This window comes from Centropristis striata, chromosome 23 (assembly GCF_030273125.1).
Source record: "Centropristis striata isolate RG_2023a ecotype Rhode Island chromosome 23, C.striata_1.0, whole genome shotgun sequence".
Classification (NCBI taxonomy): Eukaryota; Metazoa; Chordata; class Actinopteri; order Perciformes; family Serranidae; genus Centropristis; species Centropristis striata.
In genome coordinates, this window is record NC_081539.1 from 6,182,694 (window position 1) to 6,204,684 (window position 21,991).

A 21,991-nucleotide genomic window follows, 5' to 3' on the forward strand; every position below is an offset into this window, starting at 1 on the left:
TAAGCTAGAAAAGCTTGATGGAAAATGCCCATAAAAGTTTCTATGCTTGCTTGAGGAGGTCCTTGTTCATGCACTAAACTGGAGATAGAAATTTCTGACTGATCAGCTGTTTCCCAAAAGACGAAGAAGAAGAAGCTGTTTCTGCTGTCGGCGTCTTCTTGAAGACTTCTCTCCATTTTCTCTCGTTGGTGGCCAAAGTTGTCCGATTACCAACCTCTTTTTTTGTTGATGTTTTCTCTCTTCTTCTTCTTCTTCTTCTTCTTCTACTGATTAGCCTACAGCAATACATTACACTGCCATCTTCTGACCAAAGTACGCTACTGCAGCTTTGTTTATTCACTCTAAACCAGTTGATAGAAACTCACTAATTTGCATTGTCCTTAATGCAACATATCAAAAATTTTGCTTCATATTCGCTTAGATTGAAATGGAAACACGTCTAATGGTGAAGCTAATTAGGTCTGCCAACATCACAAGTGAATATGCAAATTGATTTAACTGACAAATAAGCAGATGAAACTGAACGAGAAGGAAAATTTCTGTCTGAAGTCTGAAGGCAGGTAAAGTGATATGAATGTTACTGTAAAGCCTGAATGACACAAACCTCCATAAGTGACACATTTTAAAAGACTCAAAATAAAAGGTGACTAAAACTGGTCACCATATCTTCAGTTTCTGGCAACCACATTAATAAAAGTGCCAAAATAATAATCCATTTTTGGTAGATTTCTACGCACTGTGCTTTGGGCACATGCCACTCAGCACCGGATGAGTATGGAGGTTTGAAACCCGCCCTATTGGTCAATAAATTAGGCTAAATTTGACAGAGCAAGTTCCTGAACAAAGAGCCATTTGTTTGTGGATTAAAGCTGGAAGCGAACCAGTGACAGCTCAGCGAGCGCCGCAGCGTCAGTCTGTTATGAAAATAGAGCAGCTGTCAGTCATTTGTTGGAGATGACGTCTGTCTCCATCGGACGCCTGTAGAGCTTCATCTGACTACAATGAGCAGGACTCAGCTGTGGGCTGGTCTGTGGGTGTGTTGTATAATGTGACTGCTCACATAAGAAGAAGAACATCAGAGGCTTTTTGTGATTGACTGAAAAATCTGTATCATGATTTTACATAACTTTGGTAACAGTCGGTTAAAAATTAAAACAGAGCGTCACCAGGGCTCCTCAATAATCATTTCTGTTGAATGAAGGTGAGGCGTAGGACTGGTGGTTGTAGTTTGTAAATGTAATATATATACTGTAGCGTCCAAGTTTGAAAAGTGAAGCTAGTGCAAAAGAGCTGCGTTCTTTCTAATAGCCAGCAGGGGGCGACTCCACTGGCTGCAGAAAGAAGTCTTTAAGAAAATGACTCTACTTCTCATATGATTTATTAGCTCATTTAACATTTTTCTAATAGGTTTATGGTCTCAATTGTTAGTTTCAAGTCTCTTTCAATGCCACATGATGTTCATTTTGTAAATTATCGTCCCATTTAGAGTAAAATAGATGATAATGCAGGGTAAGCTTTAGGGCGGGGCTGCCTTATGATTGAGCTGTAGCAATGTGTACCCATGCCATGGTGGTATGTAGCCTTGAACTTGTTGTGGGTTTCATCAAATTATAGAATCTAACTTTTTTTGGAGCAACTTTGGAGTCAGGTTGCTGGTAAAAGGTCACTTCTAGCACCAAAAGTAAGAAAAATGCCAAACTCAAGGCTTCAGAGCAGTGACTGTTTCCACTTCTTTTATTCAGCTTATGATTAAAAAGAAGTGGGAGAAAGTCCACCAAACAAAATGAGTCGCAGATTTCTACTATAAATTAATCATTGGGGAAAAACAATAATCACTTTTCTTCCAGTAGTGTTAAATAACATGTTGTACTGACTGTAAGTTGGCAATGGAAGTAGAGCATCAGATCTTTTATCATCAGAACAAACACTCCACTACTACTCATTTTACCTTTCTCGAATATTTTTCATATTTGTGCTGTAAATATATGTTTTCTATATTTAGGTTTCTTGACATTTGCAGTACTCATTCTCTCTCTTAGCGTATTTATAGTTATGCACCAGGGAGATTTCCTTCTATGTGAAAACCTTCTTGGCAGTAAAACCTGATGCTGATTTGGAACAATAAAATGTGATTAATAAACTGTAGTCAGAGAGTTTCGAAAGCCAGAAATGTGTGGGCCAAGTAAAGCTGTTAAAGAAAATGTAAAAGTAAGCAGAGCTAATTTTAATCCCGTCCTGCTCAGATGTTCAACAGACTCACATTCACTACAAATAACGACTATTTTCATTAGGTATACCTGTTTTCATTCATTCATTTACCATTTTTGTCTATAAAATGTGTAAAATCAGTATTCTGGAGCCTAACGAGATGTCTACAAATGTCTCAACCAACCATCCCAAAGCAAAATATATTCAATTTATAAAACAGAAATGGAGAAAGAATGCAAGAAATGTTTGGCATTTTCATCTCAAAAATGAAAAACAAAGTGACACCAGGAATCCTGAATATGTGTTTGTTTTTTTCCGTTTGAATTTGACAGTGAAACCTTTTAATCAGACCGAAGTGTGGAGTGGGAGCGACGAGCAGAGAGGTGTCACTAAACACTGAATGGACTCGCTGTTCAACTGAAGATTGCGACTAATTTTGATAATTGACGAACAGTTAGTGTCATTTATTGAGTGTAAACGCCAAACGATCGCCTCACAAAGCAAAGAGCAGGCGGCGTGTTGGGATTATTGTCAGTACTGACTGACTGATTAACGGTTTACTCTATAAAGTGTCAAAAATAATGACAAATAATACGCATCACAACTTATCAGACCTCACTCTAATGACATTTAACTGCTCATTTTACTGACATAACATTCAGAAAAACGACACAAGAAGCAACACATGAGCTGAAAAATACTTTTTTTATTAATTATTTAGCAAATTATTTCTTTTATCTGTTGTAAATGCATTATTTTTATGTGCAAGTATGGAACTAAAAAACACAATTTTAGGCTGCAATAACAGATTTTTTTTTTACATTTAGTAGTTTATATTTGATATTTGTGAGTCTGTTTTCTGGAAAAAATAATCAATAATTTTGATAGTTGATTAACCTTAATTTATGCAGAGAGACAAATATTTGTGTTTTTTTAGTTTTTTAAAATGTTCTTATTTTTTCTACTTTTTAAAAATATATATATTTTTTCAATACTAAGTGGTTACAAAAAACAAAAACAAAAAACTGAAAATAAAACAATAAAAAATTACAAGCTAAATAAATAAAAGTAAAAAGTAAAATATAAAGAAATATTGAATTTTAAAAAAGAATAGTAACCAACCACATAAATAATAATAATAAAATACATAAATATAAAATGTTCATATTTTTTTATTTTATATTGTAAAATGAATATTTTGGGGTTCTGGACAAATTAAGGCGTTTGAAGGAAGTCACCTTGGACTCTGAGGAATTGGGATAATTGATTAATTAGAGAGAAAGTAATTAACAAATTAATCAATTAATGAAAGTAATTGTTTGGCTGCAGCCCTAATGACTAGATTAATTGAAAAAGTAGATAAGATAATAATTGATAGTGAAGATAATCAGCTGTTTGTGACGTAGTAATGTATTTCCTCTGGTGGCATCTTAACCCACTGCCGCTGTGGACGTGACACTTGGCTGCCACTGCAACTGTGTGTGTGTGTGTGTGTGTGTGTGTGTGTGTGTGTGTGTGTGTGTGTGTGGCCCCTGGCTCTGCTGTGGACACATGCGTTGTGGATCTAGTGGACGCTCTGCGGTCCACACGGGTCCCTGCATGTGAGTGTGGTGACAGCCCAAGGTCCCAACGCATGACGCATACTTCAGTCCTCTGTGTGTGTGTGTGTGTGTGTGTGTGTGTGTGTGTGTGTGTGTGTGTGTGTGTGTGTGTGAGTGCCTGCTGGAAGTAGATTTGGTTACCATGGCGGCTTTGTGGGTGGACTGGCTGTTTATGATGATGTGATAAGAAAGAGAGAGAGAGAAAGATCAAACAAAAGCTGGATGTTGAGGAAAAAGACATCAGAGGAGAATTAGGAGGGAACAGAAAAATGGACGGATAGATCGATAGTTTATGCCTCAACATTTGTTTTTTGTTTTTTTAATACAGTAGTAGTGGCAGCATTGGCCGTTACAGGCCTAATTAAATAGCTACTTTTGCCAATGTTGCTAATGTCTGCATTATGATGCAAATTTTGGTCCTATTTTGTGTGTTTTTCTTTTTGCCACAAATTTTGATGTGTCCGAAAATAAACACTATATTAACAAACAAATTCAGTTGTTGATTCCAGTTGAAAAGTTTGACCGATTGGAGCATGTACGGTGAGCGAGATAGTTTGATTGAATCTTTGGTTTTTATTTAACAAAAGACCAAAGTCTGCAAAAAAACCCCAACATTTGGGTCATTTATGATTCAAACCAGATGAGAAAACGTAAACAAGATGACCAGTCCGAGCAGACATCAGAACGCCTGCAGCCAAAATAATAACTTATATTTCGTCCACTCTGCAGCAGTATCTGGTGCTCTTTTTACAATTTCTCTTCACATCTGTTCAGAACAGAAGAAATATGATGTGGGATGACTAATAGTTTTATCAATCGATTGACAGATAATATATTTTGTTAAAATTTCAGCCAGAATGCTTAAGAAATTACAAGTTCCAGCTTCAGGAGTTTTATAACAAATATCTTCACATACAGTATAAATAATATAGCCTGGCATCACCATTGCAAATTAGTCTGGAATCTCCAATTTGTCAAACTCAAAAAGTTGATGTGATCACAGAGCAGAATATGTGTTTCTGAAAGCTTTTGAGGTGAGAAATGTGCAACACAGAAACAGAATCTTGATTCATATTTGATCAGCGTTGCCTAGTTGGACAGTTTGATGTGAGTTGTGCTGGACGTCAGTCTTCCCGTCAAACCCGCCTCATCAGAGATAATCGCTTGTGATTAGCCTGTGAGCCATTAACACGTCTGCCCCAGCCAATCAAACATGAGCTCAGCAGACTCGACTGGTTTCCAGGCTTTAAATGTGTCAGTGGCACTAAACTAGTGATACTTGTCACCTGCAGAGGTTGGAAGGAGATATATGTAAACGTGGAGCTAACATCAGCAGAGTGCAGAACATAATTAACTAGCACTTATATGCTATACTAGCTACTGAATGTAATCCGGCAGAATGGTGTCCATGTTTTTACGTAGCTATGTCTTCCAGTAGTCCTCATAACTACTTCTCTTCTGACATTTACATGCATTTATTTACTCTTTAAACTATCTTCTATAATGCCTAACCAGGAACTTTTGGCGTAACCGCGCAAGAAGTAGTAGAAGTAAAACAATCAACCTTTCCACACGCCGATCGTTAAGTTTATGCATAATGACGTGTCGATCTCCTGCAGCCAGTCAGGTCGCTGTTTCCGGAAACGCTCCTGTGCACGCAAAATTGGACTTTAGCATATGTATTGCATGAAATTTGACAGTGTAAAGTCATGCTATCTATATGCAGATTGAAGAGAGAGACCGTCAAATGCATATTAGGCCCCTCTGTGTGCTTCTCTCTGAAATTCCTTATTGTAAAGTAACAATATGAATATTATATTTATCTCTCATACATTTTGGAGTGGATCTGAATCATGGACAGATACATTACATTACATTATTTCCACTTTTTTGCGAGAGGGCATTTCCGTTTCCAAATAAAAAGTGTTCCCAAATGCGAAAATTCATGCAACATCCAACTCAAATTGGAATATTAACATTGCGGGATTGGGCATGCCTTGGTGGAGGTCTGCACCTTTTTAGTTTCACTTTATGATTGGTGAAAACATTTTGTTTCCACTTAGTTTGTGGTTAGTAAACTCCTCGGGGGACACAGAATTGCATATTTGACCCCTCTGTGGGCTTCTCTCTGAAATGGCTTATTTGTTTCCCCCCCAAAAATTGAAAAAAATGCAGTTTGGACTGCATGCTAGCTCCGACAGCTCCACTGCATAGTTAGACATTTTAAAAAATCTTGTGTTCACTACAGATGACATCACACCAAAATGAGTTTTCAGAGAGTTTTTTCTCAAAGCTCAAACCTTTTGGCTGCACAAGCTCAGGAGCAGAAAAAACTCCAATCTGCAGTCGGCCGCTATCGATTCTCCCTCAGCTGTGTGCCATTAAAACAGCCGCGTGTCAGAGAGCAGGCAGGAGAGGGAGCACAGTAATTAGGCTGCCAATACAGACTGGTATGACACACACACACACACACACACACACACACTCACACACAAATGCACACACACCCTGGCAGGTATCATTACCCCACATCTGATGCTCCAAATCCAAGATGGCCGTCTCAGGCCTTTTTTTTTTTCTCCAGGAGAACCGTTGCTAGGAAACACCCTCCCTGCTCTGCTGCGCTGTGAGTGGAAGATGGCGTCTCCCCACGGACCCGTGTGTGTGTGTGTGTGTGTGTGTGTGTGTGTGTGAGAGAGAGAGAGAGAGAGAGAAGAAGCAGGAATGTTGTTATGCTGCGGTTGATCTGAGAAAAGGCCTCACTCAGATATAACACACTCATACTCACAGCGTACGCACAATACACACTTATCCACACAATACACACTCATACACACAATACACAGTCATAGATCAGCACAGATGAGCAGATTGGACCCAGATGTTCTGGCCATTCTCCACGGTCCGATTGTGAAATGCACACTCGTCGTTCTCTCTCTCTATCTGTCGATCTATTTATATGTCTAACTTTCTATTTATTTATCTATCTATCTGCCTATCTATTTATCTATATCTATCAATCTATGGGTCATGAAAACAGGGATATATGACACTGCTTTTCTGTCCGTCTCTCTGATTTTCAGCCACATTTTCTCCACTCCTCTCTCTCCATAAAGACACTCCCGCTTCACAATCAGCACGCGGCTCTGCAGCAGACCTGCGTCCTCCTGGATTTTGTTTGTTAATTCACAAATTTTCCATCACTGTTCTTTGCAGATCAGAGTGTATGAACTTGATTTGCATTCCAGGAATATTTAGATTTTGATTGTGAGTCCGACCAAAAGGATGTTTGTCTCTCTAAGAAATGCCTCTTTTTTTTTCCAGTTTTGGATGTTGCAGTAGCAGTAAGTCACTGTCGTCAATATTTGTGTAGATGCACAGCTGCAGCTGTGCCCCGGAGCCATGCACCAAAAAACAAAATCTGTGTGCAAACAGCTGAGTTCATCTTTTGGCAAATGGAGTCACCACTCAGGTGTGATAATTTCACTTATTTCAGACGAAACAACAGCTTCAAATAAAGCAGAACGCAAGCAACAACAAATAAAACTGGTGATTCAAGATGTTTGGAGAAAGGTGATGGATGTTGGAGAGAAGTGAGCGTCTTTCTCGCCACGTGGCAGATGTTTTTTGCTTGTGAATATGTTTTTCTTTAGTTCCAGATATGGATGATGTGATGGATGTGTCTGCAGTTACAGGGAACAAGTGGAACTGTTGTTACTTTTCACGTATTTAGATAAGAATGATATTTGTCATGGTGTGATAAAATGCACATCTGTCAGCTGTCTTGTCTAAAGCGTATTATCTCACCACCATGTTCATGTACCCGCTCCTCTTTTACTGGGTTTCTCTCACTGTTGTGTTTGACTTGGTTCCCTGTTGCTGGCGAGTTAAACCTCTCTGTCGCAATCAAATAAGAATCGATAATTAGAAAACTGGCGCGGGGCAGTCTAACAGCAGTTAATAGGGACAAACAAGGAGGTATTAGCTCCTATTAGCCCCGCTGTGAGGGCCCCGGGGTGCTGTGATTGACAGGTGGTAATGTCTCTGCTGAGTCTCTGCTGAGTCCACTGAAACTCATATCTTCATATAAAACCTCTGCTGATGGTGTGATTCCTCTGGTTCATTGTGCAGTTTATGCAAAGTAACAATATAAATATAATATTTATCTCTCATACATTTTGTAGTGGATCTGAATCATGGACAAAAACATTACATCACATTATTTTCACTTTTTTGCAAGAGGGCATTTGTGTTGCATTCATGTGGTGTCGGAATAATCGTGAAAAGGAGTTCCCAAATGGGAAAATTCATGCAAACTCTTTTCTGGAATTGGAATCTTAACATTGTTAGATTTAGCATGCCTTGGTGGAGGTCTGTGCCTTTCTAGTTTCACTTTATGATTGGTGAAAACCTTTTGTTTCCACTCAGTTTGTGGTTAATAAACTCATCGGGGGACACAGGATGAGTGTTTTTGTTTGGATAGCAAAGCAGATGAACAAAGGCGTTCACCATCACACATTTAATCAACAGATTTCAAAGATTAGTTTGCACCAAAGTGGTTGCTGGAATTGTTAAAAAAAACAAACTCCAAATGGTAGAAAAGTCATGAACACCTCTGATTGGTGGAAAAGTGAGCAACAGCCTCTGATTGGTCAAAAAGTGAGGAACAGCTTCTGATTGGTGGAAAAATGAGGAACAGCCTCTGATTAGTGGAAAAGTGAGGAACAGCTTCTGATTAGTGGAAAAGTGAGGAACAGCTTCTGATTTGGTGGAAAAGTGAGGAACAGCCTCTGATTGGTGGAAAAGTGAGGAACAGCCTCTGATTGGTGGAAAAGTGAGGAACAGCTTTTGATTAGTGGAAAAGTGAGGAACAGCCTCTGATTGGTGGAAAAGTGAGGAACAGCCTCTGATTGGTGGAACAGCCTCTGATTAGTGGAAAAGTGAGGAACAGCCTCTGATTGGTGGAACAGCCTCTGATTGGTGGAAAAGTGAGGAACAGCCTCTGATTGGTGGAAAAGTGAGGAACAGCCTCTGATTGGTGGAAATGTGATATGCTGATTTGCTGGCTGCTGTTGTTCGAATCTAACCACAAATAACCCAAACACATTTACACAACAGGTCAACACTGTCAATAAGGAAAATATCTGCGAATATGTCCGGCGACAAATCCCTCAAACTGAACAATCTACATCATCCCTTTTTTCTTTCTGTCTTCATTTCCATCTTTACTCATCACATTACTTATTTCTGTTGTTTTATTTCTGTTTCTCATTTTTTATCTTTAAAGTGGCAATCCTTAAGATTTCTCTGCTAGTTTACTGGTTTTTACAGCAAATGAGGTTTAATACTACAGTCCCAGACTACTGTGGGCAGCAAAAACAAATTATTGTCATTTTAATAAAAAAAGTCAGGCAGTAATTGTTCTTTTTTCCATCAGGATCTAATTTTATGCTTTGAACAGCAAGAGTGGAAGTAGTTGTTACCTCGGTGAGAAGTTTGAGGTGTGCAGCGTGTCGCCTGCAGCTCCACTGTGGCTCCTTCCTCTCCCATTACTCTCTGCACTATTTCAGACTGATCCATTATGCAGAAATGCAGAAAATTACCTTTTTGTAAATTAATTTTTGATGATTGCAGTCAGTGTCAAGCTCCCTGACAAACACATGTCCTTTAGGGGTGTCACAATCCTCCAAATACACAATTTATCATTTTCATTTTCAGGACACATTGGAGCATATTTTCAATTATTGACTTTTTTATTTTTGCTCTAACAAGTAATCCATTGTTAGACAATCAAGTCTTGATTGATAAATACAGTCATGGAAAATAATATTAGACAACCCTTGTTTTCTCTAATTTCCTGTTCATTTTAATGCCTGGTACAACTTAAGGTACATTTGTTTTGACAAATATAATGATAACAACAACAAAAATAGCTCATAAGAGTTTAATTTAAGAGCTGATATCTAGACATTTTACATGGTTTTCTTGATAATGATTTTGGTTATTATCAAGAAAACCATGGAAAATGTCTAGACATTGAATCAGATCATTAGCAACAACTGGTACGCACATTTTAAAATCATTTTAAAAGATCATTTAGCAGATAAAACTGCCATATTATCAAACTTAGATGAAATTATTTGAATTGGATAAATCCTTCTTTTGATTTAGTTCATTGAAACTCGATTTTGAGGCACCCCTAATTTCCTTGCTAATCATAAAGCTTTTAATGTGAAGCTGCATCAGAAGAAGTGTAACTTAATACAGCTTGTCCGCCGGAAATGTCAAATGGCCGGCTGGTAATATTGCAAACATAAAAAACACCGCAGTACTTTCCATCAGACGGGCCGTAAGCTCAATCACTGTTGTGTTACCTCATTGGGTGATAGATGGTGACTTAACAGACATTTTATTTAAATGAAAATCTTCGAGATTGCCACTTTAATTAAGAGTCTAGACAGAGACATTAAAAGACTGGGAGAGACAGAAGAGGCTGCGTGACATGAGATTTAAAACTGAGGCGATGTGCTTACACGGTGCTTGTCCCACAGGCAACCAGCACTTCCCTCCAAGTAAAAAAAGAAGTAATCATAAACATGTTCTTTAATAAAAAAATAAAGTACATTAATGAGTAAAAGCAGCCCACACAGCCGCCGCTGGCTCTCTCACTCTCTATCTATCTCTATCTGTTTACAGGGGACATCACTCAGAAGGGTTATGAGAAGAAGAGGGCCAAACTGATCAGGGCATATGTTCCACATGCTGGAGGTAATTTAGCGACCTCTGACCTCCCCACACACAGCCCCCCCCTCCTCCGCCCCCCAGATAAATTATTCCCATATCACTAGGAGGAAATCGATCTGGTTTCATGACAAGTACAGTTGCGATGATACTCTACTCCATCGATTCAGTCTTCAGCCGCCGCCATTAGTGAATATAGGTTAAGACTCCCTAGAGCTCGGCCCGGGCCCCTGCACACACACACATACACACGCACAGGCCTCGTACAACTATCACACACACACACATGCACACAGGCCTCGCTGAGAGTACAGAGCAACAATATCACAGCACTCCCACATTATTATGATTTAATTTTATGTTACCTTTTTAATTATTTTGTTTTATGATGTCAGAAAAACACGATTTTTCTGCCGATTCAAACCATCTCCATGTTTGTTTTCCCTTCTTTGCACTATATTTATTGCTTTTGTCAAACGTGTGTGTGCATATCTGTGTGCGTGTGTGTCTGTGCGTGTGTGTTTTATATATATGTGTGTATGTGTGTGTCTGTCCGGCTGCTTGCCTGCTTGCCTCTGTAGGTATGGAGGGGCCCATGTCTCATCGGGCCCCACTCGGCCCGCCCTCTGCTGCCCGTTTCCACCGGCGGCGGACCTCCGGCACCAGAGACGAGCGCTACCGATCAGGTACGCAGAGCACGCCGCCATCACAACCACAGGCTGCAGTCAAACGCCTCATTAATGTAGCTATCAGCCCAGTTAATTAAACACAATATTATATTGCTTCTGCAGCAAATTAGTCATGCATTTCTATGAAGTTGGAAAACTTTTGATCTAAAACTGATGGAGACTTTTCCATTTGAGCCGTACTGCTTGGTAAACAAGTCATTCAAACTTCCAAAATACCATTTTACAATAGAATAAGAGTATTCATTGCACTAGAACCAATATTATTAGTGCACAAGAATAAAAATAATTATTGCATTAAAATAAATATAGTTAAATGCAGTAGAATAAATAAAATTAAGTGCACTAGAATATATATAATTTTTGCACAAGAATGAATCCAATTTTTGCACAAGAATTAATCTAATTTTTGCATAAGAAAAAATATAATTATTGTACTAGAATAAATACAATTAAGTGCACTAGAATATATATCATTTGTGCACAAGAATGAATCTAATTTTTGCACAACAATTGATCTAATTTTTGCATAAGAAAAATATAATTATTGTACTAGAATAAATACAATTTTGCAATAGAATAAGAGTATTTATTGCACAAATAAGGTAATTTTGACACTAAAATTAATATAATGATTTCACTAGAATAAATATAATTATTGCACCAGAATAAATAACATTTTTGCAGTGTGCTATGCAGGTTTTTTGTTTCTGTTAAAATTGTTATAAATCAGGGTTATTCTCCTTGACTTGACAAAGACAAGTGTGTTTTCACAGCAGGAGAAATATGAAGGAATAAGTTCTATTAACTGACCTTCATTTTAAATCTCCTGAGAATCCTCTGTTATTGAATAGAGTAGAATAGAATAGAAAGCCTTTATTGTCATTCTGCAGACAATATTAAGAGTGCTGCTCCTGATCAGTGCAATAAAAAGATAGAAAACAAAACAACTCCTGCAAACAAGCACCCACAGCCGACAACACCGCTTCTAGAATAATAAGTAAAATAATCTAATTTTACACTATAAAAATAGTTTTTAGTGTGCTGCAATAAATGTAATTATTGCACGAGAATTAATCTAATTTTGCCCTAGAATAAGAGTCATAAATGCACTCGAATACATGTAATTATTTAATTAGTATCATTGTATTCATTGCACAAAAATAGATGTTTTTATTGCACTTAAATGCTTGTAATTATTGCTCTCGCATACATGTTAATTTCACTAGTATCAATGTAGTTATTGCACTAAAATGTTTCCTCCACAGGTTGCACTGCTTTGAGGCTAGTACTTTTATATATATATTTATATCTGTGCCAAATAACTTGTGCTCTCTAATGGGCTTATGTGCTTTAAAATTGATTTCAAGCCTTACTGTATTACTCCTGCTATTGCATGTTATATAATACTGCATTGGTGTATATTTACAACTCAATTTAAGTCAACAAACTATGATCCAGTCACTAGATTAGAAATGTAAAAAGAAGAAAAAAAATTGCATTGCTATTTAGGAGCCAGTTATCCGAGCTGAAATTCAACTTAGAGTAGTAACGCATACAGTAGTTTGCTTAAAATGGTAAATTCTTGCAATTTATTTCAATTCATAGTTTGTTTTATTGATATTTTACACATGTTATTGATAACCACTTCGATAGCTTCAGTATGTGGCGCTAAATAAACTAAAACCCAGTCTGATGATTCATTTAAAGAGTCCAGATATAAACACACACACACACACATTGAGTAAATTTGTGATCTCTTCTCTGCCGTTTGTGTGAATGAATCTTGTGTTTTCCTCTCAGACGTTCACACCGAGGCGGTGCAGGCCGTGCTGGCGCGACACGTGGAGAGGAAGGTGGCGGTGCCGATGCCTTCCAAAAGACGTTCTCTGGTGGTGCAGACCTCCATGGATGCTTACACGCCTCCAGGTGACGAGACGCAAACAAAAACACACACACACACCTTCTCCCTGAGTCAGCTCAGTTTAAAAACTCAGATAGTTAAAGAGTCACGTTTACAGAAGAAGATTATATATGTAATATGACGTGCTGATGAGTCCAGTTAGAATACATTTAAATTCTCAGATTAGCAGCATTAAAGAGACAGAGGGGAATTTTTTAAAAGTGGGGTTCTATGAGGTACTTATCCATAGTCAGCAATATATTTTTTGCACTAGAATTAACATGATTTTGCAATAGAATAACAGTATGTATTGCTCTAGAAAAAATATAAGTAGTGCACAAGGATTAATTCGTTTTTTTACGCTAAAATAATATAATTTTAATTAACATGATTTTGCACTATAACAAAAGTAATTAGTGCACAAGAATTATTGTAATTTTTACACTAAAATAAATAGAATTAATGCACTAGAATAAATACAATTAAGTGCACTGGAATATATATAATTTGTGCACAAGAATTAATCTAATTTTTGCACAAGAAAAAAAACAATAATTGTACTACAATAAACTATATATAACTTTGTAAAAGAATAGGAGTATTTGTTGCACTGGAACAAATATAAGTAGTGCATACGAATTAATGTAATTTTTACACTACAATAAATATAAATATTGCACTAGAATGTCATTTTCACTAGAATAAATGTCATAATTGCACTAGAATAAAAATAATTAAGTGCACTAGAATATATCAGATTTATGCACAAGAATTAATCTAATTTTTGCACAAGAAAAAATAGAACTATTGTACTAGAATGAATACCATTTTGCAATAGAATAGGAGTATTTATTGCACTAGAACAAATATAATTATTGCACTAGGTTAAGTAGTAATAAAGAACAAAATGACTGAAGGTAACACACTGACTATGTACCTCATACAACCACACTACAATAAATCCAAAACTGGCCCCTTAAAAGAAACCAAAAGATTGATAATTTTCCTGTAACTTTAAAATAATTGTGTGATTAAATATAAAATGCTTAGAAAGTGAAAAAGGCTCACACACTCACACACATTTGTTATCTGAGCCAAACTGGGTTGCACTAAGCCTAAAATGTGACCCCAGAGAGGCCGCCCTGTGCCCAGACAGGATTATGTTGTAATGCTGTGTCTCTGGTCCTTCAGAGGAACACACTCATTCCACCAGATAAAACTGCAGACGGGCACATTTTCTGAGGCATGAAAACCCACTGACAGACTTACAGAAGGGGAAAAAAACTCAGACAGCTGTAACGTCAGCTACTGTAAATGTGATGTGCCACGAGGAAAAGGGAAAAACTCTGATTATTAACTGTTATTTAATGAGACGTTGGCTGGAATGGGGCGCTGAAGTCGACCTTTGCCTCAGAAATGAGCTCGCTGGATTGAACATAATCAGAGTTGATGTCACAATTTGGGTGTTGATTGAATTTTAATGAAGGAAATGTAATTATTTTCTTCACCCGTAATTTGCTTTTTAACCTTTTGGGAGAATCTGTAAGTGAACCTGACGTCTCCCCGAAACGCTCCGACAGCTTAAACTCTTAGAAAGTCGTAGAAAGTGATTCTGTTTCTTCTAAATGTTCTGTTCACATGTTTACTCTCCGTGTTCAGATGATTAACTCGTATTTAAAGAAGCACATTCACTCTGTGGTTCCTTATTTTTAATGCCAATTTGAACTAAATTGGTTTTTGTGGCTTTTCTGCCTAAGCTAACTAATTATTGACATTTCTGAGAGTCACTCTGCTGCTCAGAGATCATAAAACTGTGATGAGTCACGGTTTGTTGTTGGACTTTGAACTATTGTTTTACTGAATTGAGATGATTTACTGTAAACCACAGTTCAGCAAGCTGAGGGACTCTTTGATCAAACAGCATCTTAAATCTCTTTTGGGATTTTAAATGAGGCTCTGTGACCCCATACAGCTCAACATTTACTCACACTGCATGGCCAAAAGTATGTTGACACCCACAAGTTACATCTTTATTTCATAAGAATTAAGATTAAGATGTTGGAACCAGGCTGCAGGGATTTGATCCCATTCAGACACAGGAGCATTAATGGGGCCAAAATCGATTTCACTTTACTAGGTGTTTTAGGTCCAGGGACATTTTGGCTCATCTCAGTAGTAAATAAAATTCAAAGAAATACAATTTAAATACAATTTACTAGAACCAATATCATTAGTGCACAAGAATTAATGTAATTTTTATACTAAAATTAATATAATAAGTGCACTAGAATATATATAATTTGTGCACAAGAAATCATCTAATTTTTGCACAAGAAAAAATATAATTATTTTACTAGAATAAATATAATTTCGTAATAGAATAGGAGTATTTATTGCACTGGAACACATATCATTAGCGCACAAGAATTAATGTAATTTTTACACTTAAATTAATATAATAATTGCTCTACAATAAATATGACAATTGCAATAGAATAAATATGATTAAGTGCACTAGAATATATATAATTTGTGCACAAGAAATCATCTAACTTTGCACAAAATTTTGTAATAGAATAGAAGTATTTATTGCACTAGAACACATAGAAGTAGTGCACAAGAATGAGTTAATTTGACTTATTGTTGCAGCTGTATACTGGATTATATATGGGGTTATAGTTAATGATATGAGAATATTATCAACTTTTTCATCTAACTTCCAGAAAAAAACTTTCAGAATAAGAGCATTCTTTAAAATGTCATACATGTTTTAGTTGCATTAATGCAGACTTGAATAGTGTAGTGACTTGCTGATGTTGTGTTGATGTTGTGTGGAGGTTGTGTGTTAACCGACCCTGACTCTCACCAGGCCTGTCCCCCCTGTGCTCAGACTCGTCGTCGGGCTCCGAGGAGGAGGCGGGGCCAGGTGACGACATGTCGGGCATGGAGCACTGGATGAGCCGCCCGTCACACCTCGGCCCGGCGCACCTGGGCTCCACCTCCTCCTCGTCCTCGTCCACGCAGAGCGGAGGCAGCGGCAACGCCGGGCGGCTGGCCGACTCGCTGGCGCACACGCACATCTCACACCTGGCACACACACACCTGGGGCACACACACCTGGGCCAGCTGCACCACCAGCAGAGCCACCTGTCACAGTCACACCACGGTAAGACTTTTAGATTTGACTTTTGACTTTATTAATCCCACAGCGGGGAAATTTCTTTATTAGAGCCGACCACAAAATTTTCACACAAAATTATTTCCCTTTAAGATAAAGATTTTTATTGTTACATTTACATTTACTTTTTTCTCTTAAGATTTTGGACATAAAATTGTAAACTTTTCCAGCTTTTCTAGCTTTGTTTACACATTTATTAAATTCTTTTAATTTATACATTTAGTCATTTATGTAATGTAAATTAGCTGAGCAGTATATAATTAAGTAAATGTGGAAATTAATACACGATAAATAGATAAATGCAGAAGTAGATGCATACATGAGGAAATGTTAAAATAAATGTGGAAATAAATTAAATACATGAAAAATGTCGAAATAAATGAATACATGTAAAAATAAATAAAAATATGTATAAAGGCAAAAAAACATTAATTTAATTCTTTATTTTGGTATTTTTATATTGTCATTTTTTTCCCTACATTTTCATTCATTTGTTTCCCTTCACAATAAAAGCACCTTTTAATGGATGTGGGTCCTAAAAAGAGTGTGAAAGCAGATTAGAGATTTACAGTTTTTAAACTGTCTTTTTTAAAATAAAGTGCAATGTATAAATTAGCTTTTGTAAGAAATTTTGCAGCGTTTTTGTGCACTCTCCTCTCAGCTCTGTGTAAACAGTCAGCAGAATTTTTGTCATGTGACTGTCGGTCATTCATGACTCCAAATTTGCACTGAGGAACCCCAAATTAATGATTTTTTTTACAGTATCTGGTTAGTGCAAACAGTTCCTTTTTGGCCAAATTTTTTGTTAGATGTAAAATAATGTGATTTTGATTAAATATCACTATTTCAAGCTCAGATTTATTTTGTTAATTTTTTCCTGATGGTAGGGTATGCTACACATGATTAGTTTCAGTAAAGATACCAAACAACACTTTTTTGACACCTTATTTTGAAAAATAATGTTTTTTGTTACTACAAATGTATACAAAACAAGAACACAAGCAACCTTAAAAATCTTAGAGAAAAAAATAATCTCAGGAACTATCTGATCAAAGAATACATGAACAACATTATGACTCTGAGCAGATATTTGATGTCAGCTTTTAGCATTTGACACTCACTGTTTCTTACCAGTATAATATCTATTGTTGCTGTTATTTACTGCTGCATCGTCCAGTTCACCTCTGAGATTGATTGCAACTTTCATGTTACTTTTGCATCAGTGTGCACACCTTATTATAACACGCCTGTGTGTGTGTGTGTGTGTGTGTGTGTGTGTGTGTGTGTGTGTGTGTGTGTACTCAGGTATTGGCCACCTGTCTCTGAAGAGGAAGGGAGCTCTGAGTGTGGCGGAGAACGGAGGATCTCTGCGGCGATCCTGTGAGTTTGGATCCGACATGCTGTGGCCCCCGCCGCTGGAGTCAGACGGTACGTCCAACACGTCAAGTCTTTTAATTAGACTTTAATATCAGCTGCAAGAAATACAACCTTAGTCAGATATCGGCAGGCCTGTTGTAGGTCTACGGCACATATTTTTGTTCAAAAAAATAAAAATAACAATAAAATTTATAATAAAGTAAATAAATAAATAAATAATAATAATAATAATAATAATAATAATAATAATACAATTAATAGTAAAACAAAACAAAATAAAAATACAGTTTATAGTAAAAAAAATGTAAAATACAATTTGTAATTTAAAAAAAAAATGCAATTTATTATAAAAACAATAAAAACTATATATAATATAATTTATGGTAAAACAAAACAAAATAAAAATGCAGTTTATAATAAAAAAATGCAATTTGTAATGAAAAATGCTAATTATCGTTAAAAATTGTAATTTAAAATTGTAATTTAAAAAAAGCAATTATAATAAAAACTATAAAAATAATAATACAATTTAAAGCTAAACAAAATTAAATAAAAAAATACAGTTTGTAATAAAAAAAGGCAATTATAGTTTAAAAAAAAAAATATATATATATATATATATATATATATATATATATATATATATATATAGTAAAACAAACAAAAAAAATACAATTTATTGGTCAAAAACACCAAACCCAAAACAGTAAAGGATAAGAGATGTATGAATTCATATAGACTTCAATATATGCTGCAATAAATACAACCTTTAGTCAGATATTTACAGGTCTCTTGTAGGTCTACAGCACATATTTTAGTTCAAACAGAGTATCTGATCCCTCTACTGACAAATAAACAGATTAAAAAAAATATAAAAAGTAAATTTGATTCATTACAGGATTGTTTTGATCACAGATGAGAGAGACTGAACAGAGATCTGATAAGTGGACTCTACACTCAGTTTGCTATTGATTTTAGGACATTAAAAGTTATTGACAATCCTCTTATGATAAAGTGATTTGCTCTGTTATTTATTTATGCATATCTGTGCCAAAGGAATCAGGTAAATGTCCTCCGACTGTGTTTGGAGAGGCAGATTTTTGTGTACTCAAACAGCAGGACATTTAACGACACAAAGGCTGAATCACTTAGAAACAGGTATCGTATTGAATAGATTGACTCCGGGGACGTGACCCAGATTAACACAGAAACATCACAGCGTGTTTAATTGTCTGTGATAAAACAAAGCACTTGACAAACAGCACAGTGACAAATAGGAAGAGTGAGTCACCGCTGGCTGTTTGTCTCCATCTGTCCGCCTCACTCTCTCTCTCTCTCCGCTCTGCCTCCAGAGAACCACTCGGCCCCCCCGGACGTGACCGGCTACTCGTCGGACTCGTCCCACTCCCACACCGAGCGTCACCACATGGCCAATATGGGAACGATTGCCAGGAACACGCAGAAGTACGGCAACGCGGAGCGCATGGAGACGGGTGACGGTAAGAGTCAGCGCTGCACCTTTAGCCCGCTCCCAGCTGGAGCCTCTGAATAAAGACACTGAAGTCGGGTAAAAATAGAAACTCCTTCATCAGGAGGTGAACTCAAATTGGACCACCGCCGTAGAGAACTGACCAATTACTCTGTCTGTTCATGTCACTCCCCTGGATGAACAGATTGGACTTTTTCTTTTCTTTTTTTACCATTTAGTTTGTTTTTTGTTGTTGTTGTTTTTTTTTTTAAAAAGGAAAGCTGACTCTGTTCTTTTCTCTGCAGTCATAGTTAGAAACTGAGAGCTGTGCAGAAAAATAACAGTCTGCAGTTCACTTAGCAGCTGCACAAACTCAAGAAATTCACGGACGAATTCACAAAAAATGGATTGCAGCCGCTGACAGCACCGTGAGCTGTGCATCACTTTAACAGCTAGCTGCCCCGCCGCAAAACCTCATTCACACTAGATATTATCCTCATGATGTAGCAGCACAAACAGGCCCGTACAGTTCTGCAGCTTACCCTGTTTTTTGCGTCTGATGGCAGTTATTTCTGCTGGTAGTGTGCTGCATTCAACAAGTGAATTATCAGATAAAAAACCACATACTTTGCGTGCAACTTGCCCTTTATTGCATTCAATTTAGTGCTGCTAGTATGCTGGGTCCACCAAATGAATTAACAGATAAAAAAACACACTTTCAATAACTAACCAGGATGCAAGGCCAATCAAAACTTGGCTTTTAAACTGGTGCACAAGGCCGAAGTGAGTGGCTCCAAGTAAAAAGAAAAAAAAAACAGCCCTGGATTGACCACAACGCTGCTTGTGACTGATAGATGTGACACAGCAGGTTTCAGAATACACATGTTGTCTATGTTTGAAGGGGCTGCAGTGCTTTACAAGCACTGTGTGTAAAATACAGACATGAAATAACTATGAGGATGAATGAATTCTACCAGCTAAAACACAGCCACAAATATGAGATCCATGTCGCTCCTAACTGGACTTTTATAAACTCTGTCTGTAGGCTACATTAGGGAAAAAGTAGCAAATAATAATAATAATAATACATTAAATGTATCTACAGTCGTGGAAAAAATGATTAGACCACCCTTGTTTTCTTCAATTTCTTGTTCATTTTAATGCCTGGTACAACTAAAGGTACATTTGTTTAGACTAATGAAACCAACAATGAAAACAACAAAAAAAGCTGATAAGAGTTTAATTTAAGAGCTGATATCTAGACATTTCCATGTTTGTTTTTTTTGATGATAACCAAAATCATTATGAAGAAAACCATGGAAAATGTCTAGATATCAGCTCTTAAATTAAATTCTTATCAGCTTTTTTTGTTGTTTTCATTGTTGGTTTCATTAGTCTAAACAAATGTACCTTTAGTTGTACCAGGCATTAAAATGAACAATAAACTGAAGAAAACAAGGGTGGTCTAATAATTGTTTTCATGACTGTAGCACTTAAATAACACCAATAAAGACAATTAAAATAGAAAAAAAAACATTTATAACTACATAGTGTACTCATTTACTTATAGTAGAAGGAAAAACAGCCAAATCAACAAATTTCATGGCGGAGGTCAGAAGAAAACCGTAGCTGCTCCAAGTTTAACAGTTTGGACAAAGTTTTGTGTGCCTGCCTCTACACACGGTAAACCCTCATTTACATAAAGTAGTAATCTAGCCTGATTTGTGCAAATTCAGACCAGCGAACACACCCTCCCATCATGCATTGCACGACTGCTTCGCCTGCTCTTCATAGAAAATGAATAAAACAGTGAGTGTAGCCCTAGAGGTGCATTTCAGGGGTTTGCATGTTTTAATTAGTTTTATTTGTGCAGATTTATCGGCTGTAAAAGTTGCAACAATCCTTTTTCTTATTCACCCGACAGCGTGTATTATTCAGTTGTTTTCCGTGCAGCTTAGAAGCCACCTAGAGATTTCTACCAGCAGTCATAATCTTGCAAAACTTGCCATAAAACTTGAGGTTTTAAGGAATTTTTATTGGGAAGATGATGAGGACTAGCAAGCCACCAAGTAGCAAGTTTTTATTTCCACTGCAAAGCCTCAAAACATGATAAAAAACGTATTTATCCAGAGGGAAACTGTTGTTGCAGGACAAAGTAGGACAGAAATGCAAATGTAAATAAAACAAAAACAATACAGATTATCAACAAGGTGCCAAAAACCAAATGTATGTGTCTGGGGTTTTTACAGGTGTTCCAGTCAGCAGTCGCGTGTCAGCTAAAATCCAGCAGCTCGTGAACACACTGAAGCAGCCTCGCAGACCTCCGCTACGGGAGTTCTTTGTCGATGACTTTGATGAACTTCTGGAGGGTTAGAAACCGTCTCTGATTCTGTCTGTCTGATTTTTCAGTTATCCAATCTGTCTTCATACTCCGGAGTCATGAGTGATTCTCTAGACGATTCCTTTTAATAACACTAGAGCCGGACAGGTGAGAAGAGTCTCGTGCTCCTTCAGGTGTTCAGCCTCACTTCACACAGGCTCAAACACCTGCAGCTGCATTCACGAGGCCAAAAAACTTCAAATTCACTAGATGCAAAAACAAGAAAACGTTACTGTTTAATTATCTTTTTCTACTCCACCACATCTCACATACTTCTGACTGCGCTGCATGCATCTGGCAGCTTTAGTTATTGTTCAGATTGATATTTGTTCACATAAATTATACATTTTTTACATAGTTTTTGAAGTTGGGCTGTATGAGGTAAATGTCCAAAGTCAGTTTGGTTTGTAAATATTTGTTTTAGCCACCTAAGAAAAATCAATATCAGT

General features: G+C 36.9%; 1 protein-coding gene across 1 annotated transcript in view; it reads left to right on the plus strand.

Annotated features, from left to right (window-relative positions):
- The window catches only part of LOC131961727 (disco-interacting protein 2 homolog C-like), a 76,629-nt gene that overhangs the window by 7,399 nt on the left and 47,239 nt on the right, over positions 1-21,991 (plus strand). Inside the window, exons 2-8 of the mRNA XM_059326581.1 lie at positions 10,506-10,577; positions 11,132-11,236; positions 13,040-13,165; positions 16,009-16,305; positions 17,623-17,745; positions 19,047-19,193; positions 21,412-21,531. Coding sequence (XP_059182564.1) covers positions 10,506-10,577; positions 11,132-11,236; positions 13,040-13,165; positions 16,009-16,305; positions 17,623-17,745; positions 19,047-19,193; positions 21,412-21,531 — 990 coding nt within the window. The remainder of the gene's footprint in view (positions 1-10,505; positions 10,578-11,131; positions 11,237-13,039; positions 13,166-16,008; positions 16,306-17,622; positions 17,746-19,046; positions 19,194-21,411; positions 21,532-21,991) is intronic.